This window comes from Cyrtonyx montezumae, unplaced genomic scaffold, assembly GCF_038088225.1.
Source record: "Cyrtonyx montezumae isolate F1298 unplaced genomic scaffold, pur_monq_1.0 scaffold_0, whole genome shotgun sequence".
Classification (NCBI taxonomy): Eukaryota; Metazoa; Chordata; class Aves; order Galliformes; family Odontophoridae; genus Cyrtonyx; species Cyrtonyx montezumae.
Window position 1 is genome coordinate 12664924 of NW_027071824.1, and position 19701 is coordinate 12684624.

At 36.3% G+C, this 19701-nt stretch overlaps 1 protein-coding gene across 1 annotated transcript in view; it reads right to left on the reverse strand.

Moving 5' to 3' along the window:
• The window catches only part of SRBD1 (S1 RNA binding domain 1), a 114440-nt gene that overhangs the window by 62251 nt on the left and 32488 nt on the right, over positions 1-19701 (reverse strand). The window contains exon 15 of the mRNA XM_065754780.1: positions 1123-1214. Within this exon, the coding sequence (XP_065610852.1) occupies positions 1123-1214 (92 nt within the window). The remainder of the gene's footprint in view (positions 1-1122; positions 1215-19701) is intronic.

Consider the following 19701-nt stretch of genomic DNA (forward strand, 5'->3'; position numbering starts at 1 on the left):
GTCTGCCTTGGGAAGGGAAGGGCTGACACAGAGGTTCAAAACAAAATCCTTGCAAAAGCTCTCTCTTAAAACATTGAATTAAGACAAATTCCCTTATCCCTTTTGTGGAAATGAGAAGGAGGAGGAACATGGGAAATCCTGGAAAGTTTTACCCTCAAATACCACATAACTTCAGAACTGTTTGCTGATGACCTATTTTAATGCATTCCTAAAAATTTCCAGGCCAGAAGCCTGCTAAAGTAAGATTAAGAACATTATCATTTGGAGACTTACCTAAAGAGCACTATTGCATTTTTAAGTGCATTTTATTGGATTGAGTATGATAGCAAATTGTAGGAAAAGCAAGAAATGAGAAAGACTGGATTGATAAAAATAAGCACAAGATGACACACAAACAAAAATATACAAGCGAAGTAATACAAAACAGGCCTGTCCTTACGATGTTTCCTAATCGACCAACTCCACAAGTAGTTCAGATAGCAGTGAAGTTGCTACGAATTTGATCTTTGAAGACCACTCCTTAATAAAAATCTGAAAACGATAACACTGACCACACTGGTGTGTTTCTAAGAACTTATACTGCATTATACATGAGTAAAATTTATGCTGAACTGTTTAAAAAACAAGAACTAAATAGTATTTGAGTACTATATTCCACTAGATGCAGCCTTTGAAAGTGGTCACAACAAAGGCAAAGAAAGCAACACAATCATCCTTCAGGATGACAAAATCTTTGAACTATCTGTTCGCTATTCAAGCTTTTCTAGCACATAAAATGTTTATCGCAGTCATTTGTATACCTACAAGAGAAAAGAAAAGAGGGAAGGTCTTGCTTCTGTGGGCATGAACATGTGAAAGTTTATGCAATTCTGTTACATTTAATCCCTCAAAACCCTCCTTTACCATCCTGGTAGAGGAATATATCCAAAGGTGCCTTCACATTACAGGCCTTGCTAGACAATATTACTGACTTGAATGCCTTGGATTTGAGATGCAAAATGATCTAAGAACTAAAGTTCAAATAGAAAGCAGCCATTTTTTTAAATATATCTTAGATCGTTATTAAACATTATAGGCAGTACAATCTGAGAATTGAGCTTCACACTGAAACATGCACTATACCTGCACTTCTTAAGTTAGGGTCAAGGTCTGGCATTTCCTTGGATGCCTCTGGACTCACACTGTAGATAGATGCTCCTGCTTCACTGACAATACTGCAAATAAAACAGTAAATAATCAAACAACATGCAGCTGAGAACAACACACCTGAAAGATCTACCATTGACCTAATCTAACATGATAACATAAATACATTTTTAAAGCCTCGCAGTTCTAAAAGTTTTTTAATGAACTGAATATTTATAAAAGTAAGGTAGTGCAAAGGAAAATATCACAATTTAAGCCCAAACACCCATCCCTAACCTGAAAAATTCAGTATTTTTCAGTTTTCTGTTATAAAAATCAAACTCTATAACATTTTTGTAACACAGAAAATGCATACAGGAAACAAATGTTACCATAAGTCAACAGACAAACAAATTTCCAGATACAAAACAAGCAAAAATACCCAATAATTTCATTAAAAACACCTGAGAAGTTTAATATCTGTTCACTGAGTGCTTGAATTTAAATCATGTATATACACCTTATCTAACACTAGTTTCCTGAACTGCTCAGGACAAAGCCTCACCTCAGTACAGACTGAGTTGCAGAACTGCAGTTTGTGCCTCAATGAGGATTTAAATCAGTCTTCTTCCCGCTCTCGCTGCCATTCTCCCCAAAAAAAACCAGACTAAAAGTCTTCAGTAATCTCAGCTACAGTTTGTGTATCTGCAGCACACCTCAAGTTCGTTCAGGAATGATAAACTCAGTGATTCAAATTGCAGCATATAATTAAAAAAATCCTGGAGAGTTCAGTTGCGCTCAAGAGAAAACTGCACTCAAATTCACGCAGTCTAAGTTTATTTGCAGCAGGGAAATTCTGACACCGCTGAATAAACAGCATATTTCTTCACATAACTTCAACATAACTCAAGTTTCAGGTGGATAATTAGGAGACCTTCTACACCAAAAGAGCTACTATATGTTTCAGAACTATTTTTACTTTTAGTATTCCACCCATTATAACCTTATATCGCTGTTCGGAGAGAAACCTCAACCTTTATGCAGCTGACCTTTCAGTAAATTTATAACTTTGCTTTATAGTGTTTTATTTAAACAAAGCTATAACTTTTTCTTTAAAGAACTTTTAGTACATCAAATTTAGGAATAAAGAAACTGAAACTTAGAAACTCCTTTCTTTAGAAAAAGCCGAAGAATAGTAGAGAGATAAGATACGTTCCCATTGGTGTTAACAAGCATGTTAAACAGTAAATAATGTAAAATGCAAAGATAAAAATGGTACATGATTCTTCAGTCCTTACATATTGGAATGTTGCATTATTTGCTATTTAATCTAACCTGGATTATTGGCTGACACTTCTGACTTTGTAGTTACTGGAATCTCAGAAGAAAAAAAAAATCAGTACGACAAACAGATCGGATCATTCAAAAATAGAGAGAATGAAATCCTGTGCTCTTCTGCATTCCTGTAATTTCAGAACCATTTGAACAACTGGTTTAACAGAGCAAAAAACTGCCCAGACCCGCTGGGCAGCAGGCTGGACGCAGCAAATGGAACTGAGACTGTTTACATGATCTTCTAAGAAGATTCAGCATTAGGAGCATAACTACAGTATAAATAGCATTCAGAACACAGTCCTCCAACAGACAAGAACTGACAGCCACCAGCAAAACTAGATGCAGAACACAGTCACAGATCACAAATACACAACTGATGAAAAATAAAGATGTTGACAGAAGCCATAAACTGATTTTCCTGAGAAACTGGTAGTTTAAAGAACAACGCAACAGAATGCATTTCTTAACCTGTTCACACATTATAAAGGCAGCATCTGGCGAGTTCTCCCTTTCTTTGTAAAAGAGAAATTGCTTCCAAAAACCCACACACATTAGCACATACTTCCAACAGCTCTAGCTAACCTTCTACAGTCCTTTTTATTCCAGCAGGTCCAAAAGTTAACCTCTCAAGCAACTTCTAAATTCAGTCTTTTCTATTGATATGGCATTCTGATAAAAATTGCTATTCACATTCATTATTTTCCACACTTCTTAATTCCTATTAAACAACGCTGTTTTATAAATTATATTACTGCACAGAACATTGCCTGATACCCCTCAGTACATTGTACTGTTAGAAAAAAAAAGTGACAGATTTGGATGGGGACCTCAGTACACTTCATATCTTATTGATGCTGAATAGATAACATTCAGAAATGAGGAATGGGGCAATACCCAGATTCTACAGCAGTAAAAGGAAATCTGTGCCAGATCTTAAAATAGGTAGTACAAGAGCTCCTTACTAAAATAAGTAAATAAATTTAAGTTCAGGATGGGAGAGAAAAACAGTTGAAAAGAACACATTTCCTTTCCTCAAGTGCAAGAAAATTTATTTGCTGGGCACAGGGGTGGCAGGGAAAGAAGAGAGGAAAGTTGAGTAAAAAAGAAACATATCTCAAGCAGGAAAACAGCATACAAAAAAAACACTCAGACACATGGGATATTGGACAGCCACTCTGAGATGGTTTTGTACACGCATACAGCTATTCTGCAATTTGGTGGGGCATACTTGAAATACAACGAGGAAGAGTCTCACACTGCTGCCCAAGGACAGCAAAATTCAAACATTAAATTCACTGAAGTTGTTACCCACAGTAAATGCCTAAAGCCACAAATGCCAAAGAAACCATTCGGCAGGTCATGCAACCATAGCAAAGATCTTACAGACATATTAGCGGCTGTCGAGAGGTTTTATTCACTGTTTTTAACTACAGTGAGGTGGTTGCTAACGTGACACCGGCACACACAGTGTTTGAGCACGGAGCTTGCTCACAATACAGGATTACAAGTAAAAATAGGTTTGGGGATTCACATTTTCAGTTTTCCTGTTTCTTTTTTTTGTTTGTTTTTGACTGGATGAGAATGCCACTTTGATTCTGAGATGATTGGGGGAGTGTTTTTATTATTCTTATTTAAGAATTAAACTCTATATTGGACAATTTTACAGTAATTTTATGTTGTAAAATGCTCCACTTCTAAAGAACATGTATTTCTAACATCAGAGCACATTCAGCCAAAATCAATTCTGCTCAAATTAGTGGGCCGTACAAACTTACTGCGCTCTACAATGTTCTTTCCACATAAACTTTTTTTCCTTTGTTTTATTTTTCTTTTGTGAAGAAGGATGCAATTTAACAAGAATCAGAAGGAAGCACGCAGGGCCCCAGTAAGAGTTGCTAAAAATTGCACCTAAAATCTATAGGCAAATACGTAGCCAAAAACAATTATATTTATATCTAGATTTTTTTCTTCAAATTTTCAAGCCTAATAATCTAATAAAAAATGATCTTTTTCCAAGCAAATAAATAAATAAATTAAATAAATCCTTATTTCTTTACATTCCTTCAGAGGAAATATTCTTTGTACTGAGTAAAATAGCAGCAGTTAAAACAATATTACCAACAGTTGCTTTGCTACTGAAAGTCATCGTGTGGTAGAAGAATAAGCAAGTGATCTTTGCAGACTGTGCTTATAATGCACAACTGGGCAAGTTTCATGAAATGCTCTCTTTACAAAAAAAAAAAAAAGACTCCTCCAGCTATAATGCAATTCATTCTTATTATTTTTAATAAGAAGAAGAGCACAAAACAAAGCCGCTACACAACACTTCATTGTAGCCATTATCAAGTAGTTTTGTTAAATAGAAAGTAAATGTCTGTATACCGTGCTGGTCTCATTTAGTACTTCAGACATTTCATGTACCGCTGAACCGACACGAAGTATATTCCACGAGCACCACCTGGTGGATCCTCAGCTTAATGCCACAAGCTGCACCAGCTGCATTACAAATGCTCTGGGTGCTCCAGCATGTTAAAAGGCATAAGCTAGCACACTGAATCTAAGTAAGTATTATATAATTGATATGGAGAACCATTCAAAACGTGAAAACTTCTAATCTCTTAATTTTTTTATTATTCTTTTTTATTATTATTTTAAATACAGGAAAACAGCTTTTCTTTGAAAAAAATCTGATAAAGTAAAAAAAATCACAAGGTAATAAATACCTACAAAAATGCATACTAAAGAACAAATTTAACAAATACATTAACAGTTAAATCCTGCAATTTTATGTACATGTGTATAACAGCACTTTAAAAATATTCTTAAAGCAACATGGGAGCTTTTGGGTTAGTTTAAAGTAAAAATCTTTTAAAAACTTTGTAAAATATAAAGGTGCATGTAAGGAATTACACACACACACACCTCAATCCAGAGGTTTCTTGAGTCAAAGATACATACAGCTTCCTGACATATTCATGAACTTAACCAGTATTTCAGGCTATTGTATTAAATTGAAGTCAATTCCTCACAATCAATTGTAATGACAGATTAAAGTTATTTTTCTGTTTGTTATTAAACAACTTTTCATAATCTCCAAAGCCCTGATTTACAATTAAAAGCCTTTAAAATAACATTTCAAGAAATGAACACAGCACAAAGAAGTGACCAGTGTTACTACTTAAAAGAAAGTTGTAGTCAATATAAAAGCACAGACCACAAAAAAAGGCACGTTTTCTTGTTTGATTACAAAAAGATTATCTGCACCAAAATACAACTGCTCTCACAATCAAAGTTTGTGATTGTAGTTAACTAACCAAAGAAAACTTCAAATAAATTATCTAAGAAATCTATTCTTCATAAACCTTAGTTGACAAAAGCTGGGGACTCTGACAGAGGGCAGAAGGGTAAGAAGATTGTGTTACTTCATCAAATAACTGATTTAATTATTATACTGAGCAGGTAGAATACAGTGATGAAACATCTATTAGAAAAGAATACTACATTTAATTTAAACAGAAGTTGCCCATCCAAAACCAGTCACACTAGGCACAAAGTTTTACAGCCTTAGAAGATCTCACCAGGACTGCCAATCAATCAGCTTTGGGGAAGGAAAAGACAAGTTTGAAAGAACAGGTCCCACTGAGGAGCTCTCAAGTGCACAAGGTGCCTTCAGACAGCCCATCAGGTAATGAGTGATAGAGAGTGATACAGATCCCCCATTGTCACTCAGCCACGTACTGTACATTCCCATAGAAAATATTATGTGAGACTGCTCACAGTCCTCAAAATTAACAACAAAAAAGTCTTTATGTTTCCATCCCAAATGAAAGAACTTGCTCAGCCTTTTGCCAAGTTTACCAGAAACTGCAGCATGCAAAGAAGAAAGAAATCTCAACCTGACCAACTCAACCTACTACTTAGAGTAAAAATTAAACTTTTTCAGGTCGAGAGAGTCATGCACCAAATTCAAACACAGGCTAACACTATGTCTTTCAGTCACAAATGCTACTTTTCCAAAAGATTGCTGACCTACAACAGCAATCTCAATCTCAAGGGGCAATAATCAGCTGACAGAACAGCTTCCGAAGTGCCAGAATTTCAAGGCAGCCATCCCCATATCAAAGTTAATATAAACTTTTCTCCTGTTCATACGTGGCATTTAGCACCAGACAAATTGATGGCATTCTTAGTAGACAGCTCAGATCTATAAAACCTATTGAACAGAACAATAGGTTCTGTTTTATTTGAAATTAAGAGGAATATAAGAAATCAAAGCCAGTTTAACTATTCAGTTCAGCTGCAGAGCAACAGTCAGACCTTAAAGAACAAGTAAATGTGTGACAAATACTGGAAAGATGGAGTTACATTCAGAAATCCAGTTACTGAAAACATTATCTTCAAGTAACATCCACTTCCTTGTAAGCTGGAAAACATTAGGACTATCAAATCCCATTGTACACTCCACCATTTTGGAGGGGAGAAGAGGACAGCAAGTTGATTTTAAGATCATTTTGCATGTACTTGAAGATAAAAGGCTATTTCAAACAAAAGATTGACTACACTGAGCCATACAACGTGACTGCCTCTTCGCAAGGACAGGACAGGTTTCAACAATACGAGGGGAGCAATTGTGGCATGGGATTAAAAAGCTTCTCCTTTAGAATAGTTATTACTTTGGAATATGCAGTCCCACTCTGTAAGCTTTCTGATTTAGATGAATGCAGATAAACTGTCCTATATGAAACACATAATCGACAAGAAGAGTTCAAAATTTTCAAATTCTTTATCTACTATCATTCCTGTTTGTCATCAAAATCCACCGGTGGATTTCTTGAGTAAAACAGTAGAACAACTGCTATGCTTTACCAGTGGAATAAAATAGGTTTTAGAAACCCTGCAAGATGTAACAATGCTTTAACATCTTTTTTTTTTTTTTCCATTTTAGCTATAACACCGTAAGCCCATAAGTCTAACAGAAACTACTTAGCATACTAAACTAATAAAACTAACTGTATAGTTATGGCCTGCAACCCTTTATTCATTTGTCTGTGAACTATGCCCTCAGCACATCTCTGTGAAGGGAAGAATGATCAGATATCTGTCTTCATCTTGTCTGAAAACGATGACATTTTTCAGGAAGAAAAGGGTCCAAATGGCAGGTGTCAAAGAGCTTTAGCTTCACACGTGGTGCTAGGAGGCAGAAAAAACAACAGCAGCGTGTGGCCATGTCAGAGCCGTACAGAAGCTGCTGTACAAGTGCATATCTGAAAAGAGCAAACCTCATAGCCTGTTAAATCAATCTAGTGCCAGATGCTGTTATCAGAACAAAACTGGTGCTACAGATTCATCCCCAGAAGAAATACACGTCCCGTGCCCATAGTGAAAAGTGAGCGACCTAGTGTGGCACATCTCAAGACTGAAAGTGACAGCTACCTGTGACTGCCCCCACCATTTTTATTGACAGTTTCACCAAACAGGTCCTGTCATTGCTCATGAAATAGCTGGAGTGGAAGCTTCTTTCTGCTCTCGCAGAGAACTTTAAAATCTGAACTACATGTTCAAAAATCTACTTCCAAGTTAATCGTCCAACTAAAAAGCAGTTGAATCATTTACTTTTACTTTAGACACTGCACAAGAGGGAATCAACTACTGCTTCTCTCCCTGCCATAGCAATGCTATGCTAAGGATTCACTGCTTTGTGAATAGTATTATAGAATGCTACACTACCTTAATGTAAGAGGACAAGTTCAAAAACAAACAAACAAAAAAAAAACCCAACACCTTTCATGTGATTACAATATGGCAGCATTTAAGTCATTCTAAAATAATTAACAGTGAATATTTTCACATCTCTTAGAGATTTTTCCTATTTATAGCAAGTTAACATCAATATGAGAACAAAGGAAATACAGTAAAAAAAAGGGGGAAACAAAACTCCAATTAAAAAACCAAAATGACTTGAAAAACAGTTCTTCCTTATGAATACACCTGGTAATTTTAAGACTACTTGTGCCAAAGTTCTTTGAGTTACACACAACTGAATTATCCCAATGCCCAAATGGAACAAACCCCAAGGATTTTACCTAACCGCATTTTACCTTCAGGAGCTAGAGTGGAAGCTAGACATGGGAGTCAAAAACATAACTGGTGTATGTAGGTGCAGCTCCAAAAAACAAACAAAACAAAAAAGAGAGAAACACTAGTGATGCAAAATGCTCGTTGTTAGATATATTCATGGACTTCTAAAAAGACATGGTCTAGATGCAGTCCCAAAAAGACTACAGCGCTCCCCACAAAGCCTCGCAAAGCTCTCCCAAACCAAAGAGCACAACAAGCCTTTTCAGTCCTTGTCCCTCTCAGGTCCTGCAAGCACAGCTGGGCCAGGGCCCACAGCAGCCCATAGGGAGCTTGAGGCGCCGAGAAGGAGTCCACTGCCAGCTCTGTCCTGCCAGCAGCCCCAGATCGGCTCAGCCAAGCGGAAAGCCCTGCAGCAGCACGTGGGGAAAGCTGGTGGGTCATGCAGCCTGTCTGCAGCAGAGCAGGATCCTGCAGACATCGGACCCAGCCTGGCTGCTCTGAGAAACAGCAAATGATGCAAATCCTGGAACACATCAGTTACATATTCATGCAGAATTATTCAACTTGCAGCATTATAAAAGTCATACGAACTACAGTCAAGGGAAACAAATAAAAGGCTGAATTATTTAATTTAAAAATAGATTTCTGCCAATAACAAAATAACTATAAGTTTGGTACTATTTATATTTTGTGATCTCAATAATGCTTTCAGAGATTGAGAAAAAAGATGCCTCCTTGACTCCTTACATTGTTTCTCTGCTGCATGCATGCACTGTCCTACCCACAGCATCAATCTGTGGGACTCCAGACATTCAACACACAAACGATCTTTGAAGGAAGATCCACTAGTTTCTCTGGTGAACACATTAGGACTGAGCTGTTCATTTGTCAGAGACCTCACAGAGCATACAGATTTAGTCCTACATAAATTGTATCAAGAAGTGTTACAAACTCTCTGAAATTACCTAGGAAGGCTACAAGATAACATACTATTTGGTTGCTACATTTACTGGCAGGAAACATTTTTATCTGGAAAATGGGCAGCAGGGAGACAAGCGCTGTGACAAACACCCAGTTACTTAATCAGATGGAACTCTCACAGAGACTCTATCACCAGACAGAAGACAAGACCACAACATATGGAAAAAATGCCTCTTGGAAGACTGCACCTCTAGCAACTCCCATTTTCATCATCACTCATTTAAAGCCCTTTAGAGGAAGCTCACTATTTTTTCTGTTGCAACCAGTACCTAGATTCACACTGAATTCTGACCTGTACCTTTGGCCTGATTCTGGCACTACTCTATTCCCTTTCCCTTACGATATCTCTGATCTTAGCACTTGCATGACTCCTTAGCAAGTTACCCTCTCCCAGGCACAGACTGACAAGGGGAAGCTATATGGTTAGCTATGCCTGCACTCCCTCTGCAAGAGCTTGGCATTACCACACAGGCTGCTCAGTGAGAGGTAACCACTCATCTCCCACTGTTTGCCTCCCCAACTCTATTAAGAACTAGGTTGTATCCAACAACACTATCTTAAATATTTCCAAATTACAGACGCTCCCAGGCATAGCATACTAAGCTCCGAGATACCCAGGTTTTCCACAAAGTTAAACTTGGTATAAATTAAGAATGACTGCTGGCAAGAAAGCATCTTTGATATATTATATCATAAGGAAAAAGCATGACTATTACATTTTTCTAGCAGTGATGTTTTCTTTTCTCACTTTGATTTGGAATTCAACTAGAAAACTGTCCGCTCCAGCTCACAGTAGATATGCCTCTCATGTTTATTCTTTAACTTAAGACTCTTGAGACAAACGTTACATAGAGTAAACAGTACTTTAAGACAACCTTGTTAAAATTATATACTCCTGACTCAAAAGTAATTTCTGCAAACTCCATCATCAAAATGTTCTTACAATGTTTGAAGTCCTCATTTTTCTTTTCCTTTTTTTAATGCAGGAAAAAGTTAGCTTTTACATTTCCCCTTAGTTTACAAAAAGTCAAAGCTGACAACGATAAAAAGAAGTGTTCCACTCTGTCCATCAAGAAAATAACTTTCTTCATTGGAAGAAAGACTGTAAACTAAGGTGCTATTTTAGTGCTTCCAGCAAAGTCTATTATTAAAAACATGCAAAGGAATCACAGTATTATATTATAGAAACGATCACAGCAGATAAAGTCAAGAGAACCACAAGAAGAAATAAGTTACTCTGATTCTACAGAAGATAACTTTTTTCATGTACAATTCAGAAGAACTAGCATATTCTGATCGTTCAAAAGATAAAACAATTTGCCTGTAATGAGAAAAAAACATTTTTTTCATTTTTTTTTTAATAACTATCTCAAAAGTAAGATCATCTGCTTAAATTGTTTCATTACAGTCACTTTTCACAGCAACAGTTTTAAACGTAAGAAGACCTAAGTGTTGCTAGAGCAATATAGGTAGATTCAATGCTTTGTTTATTAAATTATATATTTTTCTCCCTTAGAACCTCTAGGGTTCTTTCATGTCTTCTGTACTGCTCCTCATTATCATGGGCTTAAATATTATTTCACTGAAATTGTATGCAACTGCTGGGCATCTACAGTAAGAGATGTAAGTCACAATCAAATATGTCTCCAGATTAAAGTGAGCTACTGTTGTCTATTGCTTGATCATTTAAAAACAGTGATACCTACTTACTTTCCATTACAAAGCCGCATGTATCAGCCTCAGTGAAGAAACAAAACAAGAACCACCAGATTCCCACAAATATGAAACAAATTCTGAAAAAAATGTGCAATTCATGAAAACAAATTCCTTTAATAACACTAAAACCAAAGGAAAAAAAAAAGCTGACTAAAAAAAAATTAACAGAAATCAGTGAAATAAAAGTTCAGTTAGTCAATGCTGTACTTCATCTCACCCCCTCTCCCCACCCTGCTTTTTTTTCCTTCCTTTTAAAGAGGGAATAATTTGTTCCCTCAGGTTGTGACAGATCCACACTGGAGACTTTCCATGAACAGTATCACTAGAACTGGCATAAACATATGCTGAAAGACCAATTCATTTAAAACACATTTTTCATCCAGTTACAAACACTTAAATTTTTTTCTTCTGCACTGAAATTCCTTATGTTTCACTTTCAACTAATTACTTCTAAAATGGAAAAAAGTCAAGTGGAAAAACAAACAAACAAACCAGTGACTCATTTTTCTATTTAGTTACCCAAATATATAAGTGTAGGAGAAGATGGCTTTCTTGTAATTGAAAAGGTAGTCTTATATCCAAACCACAAAAACATAGCAAAATTATTTGGTCTTATTTTTTTTTACACCACAATTTGCCAAGTGTTCTTCTACTCACAGATATCTGCCACAGTATCTAGGTAGTCAATCATCTGCAATTCCAGCAATAAAAATCTCTTAAAGAACAGCTTTGTTAATACATTAACATGACTCATCTATTAGAGACCAGCTACAAATATTTTGTTCAAAGAAACCATGCACCTACATCTTTTTAATCATAATAACCCTCTTTGAAGTCTATTTTTTTAAGGGGAGAACCTCTTTGAAATACTTGAGGACTCATAGGTGACTATTACACAACTCTAAACAAAGGCACTAATGAAAATAAAATCCTTTTCAAATACGACTATATTTTCTAACAGAAAAGTTCACACCAGGAAGCTTATAACCAGAAAAGAAAAAAAACAAACAAAAAACAATCAACAGCCTGAAGGCAAAGTTCTAGAAAAAAAAACAAAACCACAAAACAGAACGACACAAAAACCACACTGCTGAGTTTGTCCTTTTCCCATTGAATCATACACATCACTTCTAAATGAGAATGTTTCAAAACTTTCATCCCTGTTAACATCTAAACAGCAAGTTGCAAAGCCAGACTGGAACTTCATGGAAGAGTCTTGGTGAGAGAATTTTGTCAGAAGAGTATGCAATCTGAACTGGGAAACACTAGCATAGTTAACAGGTTTCATATCATGTAAGCAGTGCACAGACTTCAAGTGCCATGGTTCAGTCATTGGAGCCTTATGTCTGGATCCAGCAAGATAAACAAGGAATGAAGAAACACGGCCCTGAAGTGATCCTTTAGATTTCAGAAAATCCGTCATAGCCTGACAAAATAGTGGAGGCTTAGAAAGTAAATGGGACCACAGTAGAAAGATTCTAGCTTCCTTAGATACCATAAACAAAAATGAAATCTATATTTAATTTGTTTCTGAAGAATTATTTACACTTCTGATACTTGCAGTAAAAATCTCACTTGATTCTGAGTATAAAGACTCTTGCAGATGATAACTAACAATCAGTTATTTAAAAACAACAACTTGAAGATCATGGGTGCAGAAGAAGAAAACAATCCAGCAGTAATTATCCAGATGAGAATGAGAGTTCATTTGATAGACTCGATGGCAGCACAGAGCTGGAGGCTGCAGCAGCCAGCTCCTGCAGGGGGTTACAGAGAACATATGCCAGCATGGAACACACAGCACCCTGCAATGCAGCCAAGCATCTCCTGCCCCCAGGCACCTGCTCACTCTGCTGGCTAGCATGGTGGGTGGCAAAGCCAAGCCTCCTCCTTTGCCTGCTCCTGCACCACAGGCCCAATGATAGCTGCCTCAGTGGCCCTCAGCCAGGAGGGCATGAAGCTGCCATTGCTCACAACCATCATTGCGTGCCATGACCCATACTGGGCCATGCCAGAGCTTTTCCTGGCCAGGCTATTGCAAGACTAGGAGCACTTCCTACACCCACTGCAGAAATGGGGTAAAAAGCTCCTCCTCCACCATTAGTGCCAGATGGAAAAGCACAAGGCAACAAACATCAGGCATCTTCCCGCAGAGGAAGGATATGCTGCCAAGTCTGAGCACAAATACAAGTTCAACTAATTCAGCTTCTAATTCTGTTAAAATGCAGATTTTAATATTAAGGATCTAATTACCACCTACCTTCAATTTATTTCCCTGACCCAATAACTGAGAACAAGCTAATCCTAAATACCACTAATACCAAATGCCTCTAAAATATATATTTGAAAGCTATTTTCTAAAGTTACCTAAAGGTAGATGTGTTCAGAACTCTGTTCAAGTTGAAACATTCTCCTACATGATACAAACAGAAGTTTCAAGTTATTAACACACTGGAGAGTCCTGGTTTTGGGTTCTATCAGACCCAGAAAACCAGAATCAGCATTTCACAAGCATTTCACTAAGTCTAGATTTCCCCTGAAGGTCTAAAGGGCTTACACCACCAGCAGCACAACTGTGATTTATGCATTTTAATTATGTCAACTCTGGCACAGTAAAGGAGAAACTCCAAAAAGACATTTAGTCATTGAATCCAGTGGAAGCCAACTCACAAGTACTTCATAAATAACAAGTAGGTATAAACTTAACTCAGAAAAATTTTGAATTCAGACCTGCTTTAAGAGTTCCACCTTCTACCGAGTCCAAAAACACATAAACTGTTTCACCCTAACCTTACTGTAGTAACTACATATTTTTAATAACAATCTAGTATTAAGCAAAACCATTCTGTTTCAGTTCAGCTAGAAATTAATAAATTTTGCCCTTATTGCACTGCACAGTAAATTAAATGTACTTACACAAGTCATAAACAGCTCTTTATAAATTAAAGATTCAAATTAAATGCTAACAGAAATACCCTACACATTATAAAGTGTAAGAGACCATGTTTTGAATTAAGATATTACCAGTTTCTTTCTAAGCAATGGAACAACTACTTTTATTTTTTTTTTGTAAAACCCATCTCAGTCACAAGACAGTGTTCCTGTCAGAAGCCAACCTACAGCAACGGTTTACTCCAAAAATCCAGTCAGAGGAAAACAAGTTTCCTCTGACTTTTTATGCTCGTAGGGGTCAGCAATGCTGCCTTCCCCAGCAGGCTGGGAGCCACCCTTGGTGAGCTGTTACCTGAAGAAAGAGGATATATTAAAAGATAGTATATCATGTTTTTAGAATTATTTCATTTCACAACATCTGAATTGACAATGCCTCTTCCAGTTTACCTTTACAGCAAGAAGGTGTTAAATCTTCGGAGAGAATATCACTGAGAGAAAACACAGGAATAGCCACTATGATTTACCTAAAAAAATGATAGACTAACCTCCAGAAAATAATTTGAACAAAAACACAACTAACATTGAGCTGCAACTTTACACAAGGAAGTGTAAAGAATTAACCAGGAAGAATTATTAAACACATCACTGCTTTTACTGAAAGCCCACTTCCAAAGCATATTTATAGTACAACATCATAGCAGTGAAAGAGAACCACCCAAGGAAGCTGTATGTCCGAGTTATTTCCCTGAAACGCTGATATCAAGTTCAAATGTCAAAATGTGTTTCATTCATCTGATACTTCCAGTACACTCCAATAAAAGGTCTGAAAAGGCAGTGGGCATGCTGCCTTGTCTGACAAGAATGAAATATAAAAATGGACAAAGACAGAAACTACATAAGTTTGAGAGATTATTTTTATGTAATGCTGACTTAAATTAGCAATAGCTATAGCTGTATCTATACGGACATCTCTCTTTCCCACCCTCCAAAGTTTAATATTTGGAAAGCTCCACAGAAAACTGAGCTGTATAACATCAAATGCTATTCAGACAAAATAACACCATGCAATTGGAAGTTGTACTCGTAATTGCAAACGGAATTAAAATGAAACCATTACTTCTGTCTCAGTTGCATACTAGCTTTCAGGACTACATGAAGGAAAGGAAACTAAGTAACACACAGATTGGCTTAGAAGGACACAATTACATTTACATGTTTACCTGACGCCAACAAAGCAGCACACTTATACCAAAACTGGTAACAACATAAAAAAAGCCTTCCTCTTCCCTTTGCCTTCCCAAAGGCAGCTGTCCTCATTGCTCCTGCAAGAAAGGCTGGTACTGAAGGAGGTGCTTCACAGAGCTTGTTGTTTTTGATGTCTCTTTTCAGACACACTTTTTCTTGTCTCCACATCACACACTATGACAAATGGATCATTTCTTATTCCCTCCACTTACTCATCATTGACAAAACCGCTGGAATCCAGTTATAGAAAGGAATTATTCTCAATAGGCACCTTCAGTTACAAATGTCTGACACTTCAGTCATCTAAATCTAATCCTTTTTCAAGCTGAAATAACCTACTCAAAGGCCCTTTGAGATACACAGCACGTCTATATTCTCTGCCTCTCATGTCCTGAAAACATCACAAGTGTGCTGAAGCATCTCCTGTTGCTGTGGCTTCTTTCAGCGTCATTCATGAAGCTCTTAAGGCTGCCATACACGTTCTTGATATGAAAAATAAGCCTAAACTAGTACAGATCCCAGTTTCAGCACTGAACAAAAGTACACCAGCTTAACGTGAGATACAGATAGTAGCAATCAGTTCTGCACCATCAACAGAATCCATGAGTAAATAAGTCTGAAATAAGGGATAAAAATGAAAACTTACAACTAGAGAGTAAAAGTGCCCTTGCTTTATTAACTAGGACATTGTGTTTGTTTCGTTCTGTTTTTTTTTTTTTGGTTTTTTTTTTTCCCCTTCCAAGACAATTCTCAGACTATCAGACCTGGAAAAGTCAAAGAATAGCATGTGTGTGTCCCCAGAATCTAAATAATTTTATTTTCTTATTGAGGCTTATAATAGCTAATCATGTGGTACAAGGGCGAGTTTGTTAACAGCTGCACAGATGTCAGTTTCTTGAGGTTTACAAACAAAACAAACCTGGACAGACTTCCCAAGGGAGAAAAAGACAGTTCTGTACAAATTTTGAATAAAAGAGATAAATACCACTGATGCTTCAGAAAACAAGGAAACACTTTTCCCCATTAAATGAGAGTATTTGTGTATATAATTACTCAATTTTCTTGAAGATTTCTAATTGTACTTTAAAAATACATTAAATCTGCAGGAGTGTACTCTAACAGAGACCTAGAATGAAGAAATCGACCCTAAACCTAACTCTGGTAGTTAAAAATAATTGAAATTAAGGTATACCATATAGAGCATTAGGCAGCCTAACGTAACCTGACCACCTAGCCTAAGCTTTACCTTCAGCATCAATGATAACAGCACAACTCAAGCTTAAAAAAAAAAAAAAATATATATATATATATATATATATTACAATAAAGGAAGCCCCTAAAGAGCTGAAATGCAGAACACCAAATGTGGTTTCACAAATGAATAGGTATGAAGTTTGGCAAAATTTCAACTTAACTAAAAACACATTACTGGCAATCTCACACAAATGGAAAAATGCTTAGTTTCCCCCCTTATATTCCAACAGAACGTCTGCTTAAAGACAAAACACTACCCAAACATGCCATCAGGTCAGACTATGCAATAACACTCAGTCTTAGTACCTCACAAATCAAGAGATACATCTTGTATTTATATCATTTTAATCTGGATGCTATCAGTAGTAATCATTCTTTATATTCAGATGCTTCTACTTAAAATTACTCCTGACAGGTTACCACAAGTAATTCCTCTTGGAGACTTTTTACATAGTGAAGAGCATAAACGAATTTTCCTAGCATTTATACAAGTAGAAAATATACCAGTTGTCACAGTTATTTAATGACAAAGTCACTTAAAGCACTCATATTTCTGACAATTCTAAGAAAGAAGATAACAGAACAGTATCCCAAATACCTTAGCTCTCACTTATTTTGGAAAGACAATATTGTTACAAATCACAAACTAACATTTTATTAGTTTTAACTTACATTGACTTCTCAGTACCAAAGACTGCCTTTAAAATGGCAATACCACACTTAAATGGAGCCACATCACTTCACCCCAGGCAACAGCTAGTGAGGTAAAATGCACAGATATGGGTGAAGACTATCATCTTTCAGGTTCCTGTAATCAAAGTTCTGCAAATACCAAATGAGAAGGAGAATTTCATTTACAAGATTTCACCTATTTCTAATATGAAATCTTTCTACTTTTTACTACTTTCAGGCATAAATCCAGTTCTTTTCATGATATGGCTCACAGGTATCTTCCAAGAGGGTCCACAAAGGAGAAAGAAGGAAACTAGATCCCTGTCTGTAGCATTACAACTCTGAAGCTGGCAAGCCAACAGCCATCCCAAGGTTCAGCAACTCTTCCAAGAATCAAAGAAGTCCTCCATGGAAATCAAACTGGTAACAACTTCATGGTGTTGATCAAACAGCACAGAATTTCAAAGGCTGTAACCATACTAAACAATAACCTAAAACGTTTCATCCTGAAACAGAAACCTACTAGATAATCTACCATCTCAAAAATACCACACATGCAAACGAACCAGTTTGCTTAACTGTAGCAATCTAGCACATTTAAGATCTAGTCATTCATTTTTCTTTTAATCGTTTCTGGGCCTTGGAAGTAGCTTTGAACACAATACTTCATTCCTCATACTTAATTATTTTCCTTACCTTAGAGAGAGAAAAGAGTACAGATTGTAATGACTCCTACATTAAACTTTTAAAACAACTAACATAGCCAGGACAATCTTTGCTTTTTTGGTCTGCTTCCAAATCCAAAATGACTTCTTAATTTCTCTTTTCTAAATACTACAGTTTCAACTCATTTTTAATACAAGTCTGTGGATACATCAGGAACAACCATCAAATACTACATTTTGAATGTCAACACTTAATACAGTTCACACTGTGCTGAATATTAGACCAATTACTACCCACAACTACGAAGAGTAACAGGAGGAGAAAAATCTCTATAAAGACAGAATATCTTATTTACAAGAGTCTTGAATGTAAGCATACACAAAAGCTTTTCATTTGATATACACGCATGTTACATCTGACTGTTGTGATAAATAATCACAAAAATAATATTTTTAGATAAGAGACAGAACACAGTTTGCTTGGAGAGTATAGGATTTAAAATATTTTCACTGATGGTTTTCATACACATTTTAAACTTATTTCTTCCTCACAGTATTTCTTTGTTGCTTAGGGACTCCACTACAGCCTGCAATAACAAAAGGTCATCAGTGCATATTTCAGATGTTTGCAGTTTCTATGAAATATGTATTCCTTTCACAGAACCTTTCCAAACTACTTTCTACATTTTGTATCAGGCATCTACTGAGCTAAGGTGTAGAAGTACATAAATGTCATCAAAAACAACAACTTAAAACATAATAAAAAAGAAATAGGAATTAAATTTCTTGTATTCCTACCTCCTTTGTACTCTCAGCAGACTTGAAACAACTGCATTAATGCAGCAAGCAATAGCTTGTAAAAGGATGCAAACCAGCTGAAACATTTGACAGACAGTGTTAAATACCAGAGGATTCATATCAACCACTTTATTTGAAAAGGTGCTTTGATGTTGGCTATCTTTCATGTACCTCTTTCATGGCACATTAATAAGGAAAACTGAGATGGGGTAAATTAAGTCCCAAGGTCATATCTAGAGTTACAGCACCGTGGGTACCTGATGAAATACGGATTAATGCTGCATGAGCACTGAATAAATAAAACCACTTCTGTTAACCACTTAAACAAGTTTTACAAGTAGTTCTGAACTTTATTCGGCAACTAGACTTCAGACATCTTAATCCCCCACACTGCTTTGAAACCTAATTATCATAATGTGAACCCGAATGTTAGGTCTCTTTCAAACTGCGAGTGCTATGAAGCAGAAAGGTAATGGGAATTAAGCTAGTGTAACATTAGAAATGTAGAAGCATGGAACTTGAAAGTGGCATTTGTTAAAGCTGAGAGAGCATAATGTAGATATTCAACAACATAAAACACACATTTAAATTGAAAAGGATATTTAAAGCATGTGCAGACACCTATAAAATACAAGTGGACCTGAAATCCCATAGAACAAACATTTCTAAATCAATTTCTTGCCACCAAGGTCCAACTTCAAAAGGTATTAAACAGTCCTATTCTACCTTAGGAGAACTTTACTAAGTATTCTATAGCAGACAATTTAAACATTAAAGAAAACCAAATGAGAACTTTACAAGACATTATAGACTTCCCCCTATTCGTCACAGTACAGAAGTGTTTGAACTTAAACAGTAGTAAATTATTAATTACATTGCTTATAAAGCCTCAAGAGCAAGAAAAGATTTTGCTGAAAGCAGTAGAGAAAGATTTCAAATC